Genomic DNA, 6,289 nt, shown 5'->3' with positions numbered 1-6,289 from the left:
GCGTCCGTTTGGGTCGGCGCGGACCGGCGCGTTCGGCCGCCATTTTTGTCCGCGCCGACCCAAACGGACGCGGGCGGACGAAATGGATCGCCCCATTGAAGTTGCTCTTATGGTCTCCAATAAGTATAGCAGTGATCTATCTACAAAGAAAAGCCTCCAATAAGTCCTCGTGACTGGTATGGAGCATGGAATCATGGAGGCTGGGCCAACCAATCATTTAAAAGCGCATCAGTCGGGCAATCTACATATACTTTCTCTGGTAGTACACTTAGCTTTGTACTTTTGCAGCCTACCACACACCCACACCCACATGACATCCTGGTGGAGCTTGATTCCCCAGCTCCTCTACGCGGTGTTCGGTCCGATCGAGGGACCCGGCGAATCGTCTCGCACTAAGAGCGACTACAACGTGCCCACCCATACTATCCGCGTGTGTCCATTTGGGTTGACAGACACAAAAATCGGCCTAATGCGGCGACTCAAATAGACGAGCGTCCGCTTTTTGTCCACACGTGATCCATTTCAGGCTCAAATTTGAGCCGGGTTTACGTCAGCACGGACGCGGCCGAAGCCCGCCCTTGTACTTCCCCTGACTCGCCAGTCGGTGGCACATTGACGATTCCCCCTTCCTCCCATGGACAGCCAGCACACCTGGCCACCCCACCCGTCTCCGCCGGCGCCCAGGTCAGCCGCCTGCACCCACAACTCCCCCAACAGGACGCCACCCCCCTACTCCGGCGTTTGGTGGACCGTTTCTGCCGCTGTTGCGGCACCCTGACATCGGCGCCAACACGCACTCGCCTCCCCTGCCGGCAGCATGCAAGTGCAGCTACCTCGCTCGCCGGCCAAATTTTTCTTTGAATTATGTGAACTTAGGCCAAATTTTATTGATATGTCGCAAAAAGAACTAAGAAATGACCGCAAACCGGCCGCGAGGATGAAAATGCGACCACGTGTTGGGCGAGCTACCGATCCAAACTTAGAAGGGGGCGGACAAGCCGATCCAAACGGACAAAACGAGCGTCCGTTTGGGTCGGCGTGTTGGAGTTGCTCTAATAGCACCTCGAACCTAGTTTGGGTTTGGTTGGAGAAACCTGGTGTGTTTGGTACTCCTACTACAGTACAGGTGTGCTGGATTTGCGAGGCCAGCGCCACAGATATTTCAGTCTAGCTAGCCAAAGGTAGAAATGAAACGACGTCACATCCTTTCGGCTCGAGTGATTTCATGTGTGGATCATTTCATTACTTGCGTGGATCAATTTATCCCACTTGAGGTATGCCGCCCTTGAAAATATCTTAATCCAACCAAGGAAAGAACGGAAAAGAAAATCACTTTCTGGTATATATAGTATAGAAGAAATAAGCTATATTATCTTATCTGTTTGAGTGGCTTCGTAAGTGGATCCTTTCTGAAAGGATGCAGGCCATTAGTTTAGTTAGTAACCACAAGAGTAGATCATTAACATCTGTTTTTTGACATTTTTGTACTGCTCATTTGGTATGCGCACGGAGTGGTGGCATGGCACAGTGGGGCATTAGATATTTCCCCCACTGTACCAGTACCAAGTGCCATGATTTATTTATTTACTACTATAAAATGATCAGATCAGTTCCTGCGCAGGTTAGCTAGCTAGCGCCTAGCTGTGTTTGGCCCCGGGACGGCTGCTTAGCCACCGACAAGCCACAGCTCGGCACAACTGTATTGGCGTATATGGAGTACATAGCAGCACCGATTACCTTAAAAAAGTAGTAGCAGCACTGATTCTTCTAGTAAGCTGGAAGATTTCGGTACTCACACAGCAGTAGGTGGCCTGGCCCCAGGCAGCAGCCACAAATGTGGTTCAAATTCAAAATAATCTGCTCCAGTTCAGTGCCTAAGTACCAAAAAAAACACCAGGTTAATTTTGGAACAAAGCGATTCCCTGAAAATGACCAAGTCCAGAGAACATTAGAAGAAGAAAGCAGAAAACAGATGCATTTCAGGGGTGATAGCTTTGCACAGATAGCACTGGCTTGGATCAAAATTATGACATACAGTACCACAATAGCAGAGACAGAGAACCTGATCAGGTTGTTCACTGCGAGTGGCCTTGCATTGGCTTGCTGCTCGCATCACATGCACAGATCCCAGACAGATCAGAACAGCATCGGATAATTAATGTCCCTGTACAGCACAGCCAGATCTGGATATCGAGAGGCAAATTTTGTAAAGCTGCAATTGGTCCAAGCAATAAGCATCACCATGTCAAATATTCTGCAGGAAATAAACAGGGCACTGGGCCTTGAGCCACTGACAAAGTATGGAAAATACTCATTTTAGTTGATAGTGCTAGACAAATAAAACCTGAATTCATGAAGAGCTTTGTAGCTTCTTTTACTTGGTTTCTCAAAGCTGAGAACATCCACAGTTAACTCAGAGCTGCTACAAGCCCTGGTCTACTTGATATTTTAAAAAGAATACCACGATAAATGGTCGGACGGCAATTTAAAGAAACAGAAAGATAGTTCCACAAACAATATTCCATTCCATAAACTTTAGAGCCTTTGTTGAATATAGGTCAAGATAGAATAGAATCCCCATTTACAACAATTCCTCGGTCTATTTGTTAGGTGCCAGTTTCCTTTTTTGCAGGACAGTGATGTCAACAATGTTAGGTGAAGTACCAAACAATCAACTAGATCATTTCCCAAAAATTCAAAGGTAGAACACTACAACATTTGATTTTGTTAGCATATTAAGCTTCTCTCCATCTTTGCGTAAGCCAGCAGGACATATGATGTCATGTACAGATGTAAGAGCAATACATCAAGACACAAGACACAGCATAATCTGAAGAGTGTCACCAGCACACCGCTAGTAGTTCTATTTGATTGTCACGAAACTCATAGCTACTGACGGAGGGCTTCAAATTCCTCTCTTGTCCACTTCCCTTCAATCGCAAAGCCAGTTTGGATTCATTTGCGATCATCAACTCATTCTTGGGATGCCATAACCATAGGCAACTTTGCTATCTGACATATGCTACCAGAGAGTTCTGTACTTCAGCTGTTGAACTTCTAAGGCAAATTTTTGTGCCTCTGAATTGCCACGGACAAATGCTTGATTCAGTAACACTCAAGTTTCTCCTTAAGGGCATCAAAGAGAAGAATATGACTGATGCCTCTTTGCAAAGGGCAAACTGAGTGATGCTTTTACGCAGGTCATTCCATCTTCTTGGAGAAAAATGCAGAGAACAGAACCCATAAGTTCAGTACTCCCTCTGTTCACTTTCATAAGACGTTTTAGACAGCTGAAATTGAACTGTTTTGGGTGTTTTCTTAAATGTCTAAACGGTCTTACAAAAGTGAACGGAGGGAGTATCTGTTTTAATGTTCAGACCTACTTGTTGTCTGTAGATCGCCCATCTTTTAGGTCACGCAGGTACTGAACACGATGATCATCAATCCCTTTGACGAGAAACCATTTGATCATGGTAGTGCAGGTTACCTTGTCTGGTCTTATTTGCTCTTCCTTCATCATATTGAGAACATCCCACATCTCTGCCAAGCGCCCCACCCTCCCATATGCGTCCACCAAACAGTTGAAAAACACAATATCCAACGTGATATCTGAATTCTCAACAACTCTTAACACTGTCTCTATTTTCTTTACTTGGTCAGCCCTTCCATATGCTCTAATCAATGAACAGAGGGTGACACAGTTAGGTTTTATACGGTCTGATTTCATCAATCTAAAGATGTATTCCATCTGTTCAAGATCGCCGGCCCTTCCGAATGCATCAATAACTACGTTGTATGTGACTATTGTCCAAGAATAGTAATACTTCTGCATGTACTCCATCACTGCTCCCATCTTCTCATACATTTTGGCTTTACCATAGGAATCAAGTAAAATGTTGTAGGTCTTAATGTTTGGGGAGATACCAGATGCCTGGAACTTCTCGTAGCAGCTTTCCATTGTCTCAATCTGACCACTGCTACCGAAAGCTCTCAGAGTAGAATTCATTGTCCACACATCAGGCTTGCAGTCTTCAGACAACATCTCAAGAAGAGTTGACTCCATCTCAGCAAACCTTAAACGCAAATGATGAAACCTCATTAGCTTAATGCTTTCTGACGGAAATCATACCAGGAAAAACAGGAATTTTGAACACTAGGAAATGTATTTGGATGGCAACAATGAATTTTGTTTTCCTAAAGGTTGGACATATTTGAAGTTTTTTCCCCTGAACAAATATTTGAAGAAGTGACCCAACTGCTAAGCATAAACTATAAATTTCAGGATGATTTTAGTGCATCACTGATAATTACCAGAGTTGTCATGGCATATTAAATAGATATATAAGGAAATAACACCTTAAATTATCAGATTATATCATAAGAATATGTTCTTATTGCCGATTACCTTCCTGCTTTCCCATGAGCATCAATGAGAGTATTATAAGTCACGGTGTTGGGGCGGATACCCGCGCGCGCCATATCCTCCAGCAAGTCCTTCACCCTGTCGAAGTCATAGGCGTGCAAGCAGGACTTGATGAGGATCGAGTATGTCTGCACATCGGGCCGGCAACCAGGAGTGGCCTTCATCTGATCAAGCAAGGAGAAAGCCCTGTCGAAGCTGCCGCTCCTGCTGTACGCGGAGACAAGGGCAGTGTACGACTCGAGGTTGGGGGCGCAGCCCTCGTCGACCATGGCCTGGAAGAGCTCGTGCGCCTTCCCCGGCTGCTTGCACTTGCCGAGCATGGTGATGAGCTTGATGTATATCCCGACGTACGGCCTGTACCACACCTGGTCCCGCATTAGCTCGAACACCTGGGCGTCAGTGGCCACGCAAGGTTAGGCAAAGCCGGCGACGGAGGAGCTGTGAGGCGGGAAGCGGGGAGGTGGGGTGGAGGTACCTTGAGGGCGGACTCCCAGCGGAGCGCGGCGACGCGGTCGTGAAGGGCCTCGAGGACGGTGCGGGGGAGGAGGCGGCGGGTGCCCTTGCCGGGCTCGCGCTTGTCGAGGACGGCCTTGGTGGCCTCGCGCCGGAGGATGATGGAGAGCGCCTTCCGGGAGGCGATCTTGCGGTTCACCTCCTCCTTCCGCTGCCGCTCGAACTCCTCCGCCGCGGCCTCCGCCTGTTCCTCCTCCCGCCGCCGCCTGCTTTCCCCCGCGCCCGCCGCGCCCCTGGCGCTCTGCTGCTGCTGCTGCTGCTCGCGCGGCGAGGCGGCCGCCGCTGGTGGCGGGACCGCGCGGCCGTGAAGACGGCGCGGGGACGTGCTGAGGGTGGGGGAGGGCGAGGGGAGCGTGGGGAAGGGGGACGCCACCGGCGCGGCGGCCATTGTGCGGCGAGGGGTCCGGGGGAGGGAGCTGCGGTGTGGAGCGATGGAGATTTTTGCGGGGGACTGGATGAGACTGCGAGCAACGAACAGTGAGGAGAAGAGGCTCCGTGGACCGTTTGATGGAGGAGCAACGCCTGGGATGGGGTCTCCTGTACAGTAATCAAGACGCTCTCCCGAATTGCAGAACTGTTGTGCATACAGAGAACCCATTGGTTCAAAGTAATTTTCATGGGATATTTCAGAGGATTTGGACCCCTCATTCTTTTTCTACAGTTTGTTTGATTGGTAGGATTGCAATCCTCGTGAAGTTTTTCTTTGAGGCAAGTTAGAAGGCTTCCCTATAAATTATCCGCTAAACTGAGATTTTCATTATATTTCTTGGGTTACATCCTTATCAATATTTTCCTATAAATCTTCAGTGCTTCCGGCAGGAGCCATTCCAATCCCGTAGCACAACCTCAGTGCCGAACTCCTGGACCTGCACTCAGGTCTGACACCACACGTTGGCGAAGAGTGGCACGACACGCAGAAAGACGAACGTGGACCACCCTCTCAGCACCTTCTGGAAAGCCCTCAACAACGAGGAAGGCAGTGTCCTCCTCGTTCTTGATTTGCATGTGGAACCGGCATGGCACCAGATCAACTCACTGGCGGAGCTACAGTGGATTCCTTAGGCGGGCCAGCCTGAAGAAGAAAGCGTAGAAAGAGATGGACGAGGCCACTTGTGTAACATCCCAAATTTTCAATTTGGAATGTTATACATAGGTCATTCATGCATATAATATTTTATTGCATTTTGCTTTGCGATCCTTAAAATTCTAAGCAACTCAAGGACCCACGGAGAGAGTTGGGGATTTCACCGTTTTCATATTTGAATTTTCTCAAATATTGAAACAAGGATCATTTTGGTTTTAATGATTTTCCCTCCGAAAATATTTCATATCAAAATATATGAGAGGAGATAA

At 48.0% G+C, this 6,289-nt stretch overlaps 1 protein-coding gene across 1 annotated transcript; it reads right to left on the bottom strand.

Moving 5' to 3' along the window:
* Nucleotides 1–2,505: 2,505 nt before the first annotated feature.
* LOC123167620 (pentatricopeptide repeat-containing protein At5g48730, chloroplastic) lies at nt 2,506–5,422 on the bottom strand. The gene is made up of 3 exons (XM_044585456.1): nt 4,899–5,422; nt 4,406–4,812; nt 2,506–4,073 (listed from the first exon to the last, which is right to left on the bottom strand). Exons 1-3 carry the CDS (start codon nt 5,322–5,324, stop codon nt 3,380–3,382), a joined length of 1,527 nt encoding a protein of 508 aa, XP_044441391.1. The 5' UTR covers nt 5,325–5,422; the 3' UTR covers nt 2,506–3,379.
* Between the last annotated feature and the right edge of the window lie 867 nt (nt 5,423–6,289).

This window comes from Triticum aestivum, chromosome 7D (assembly GCF_018294505.1).
Source record: "Triticum aestivum cultivar Chinese Spring chromosome 7D, IWGSC CS RefSeq v2.1, whole genome shotgun sequence".
NCBI classification, from domain to species: Eukaryota; Viridiplantae; Streptophyta; class Magnoliopsida; order Poales; family Poaceae; genus Triticum; species Triticum aestivum.
Note: the sequence above shows the minus strand (reverse complement) of the source record. Positions and strands in the feature narration are given on the sequence as shown.

What these genes read in the sequence shown, in the direction of transcription:
- LOC123167620 (XM_044585456.1), bottom strand. Translation starts at nt 5,324, where the DNA reads ATGGCCGCCGCGCCGGTGGCGTCCCCCTTCCCCACGCTCCCCTCGCCC. An exon ending in GCTGGGAGTCCGCCCTCAAG is followed by an intron (nt 4,813 to 4,898) that starts GTACCTCCACCC and finishes ACTGACGCCCAG; the next exon opens with GTGTTCGAGCTAATGCGGGA. An exon ending in GCTCATGGGAAAGCAGGAAG is followed by an intron (nt 4,074 to 4,405) that starts GTAATCGGCAAT and finishes TTTGCGTTTAAG; the next exon opens with GTTTGCTGAGATGGAGTCAA.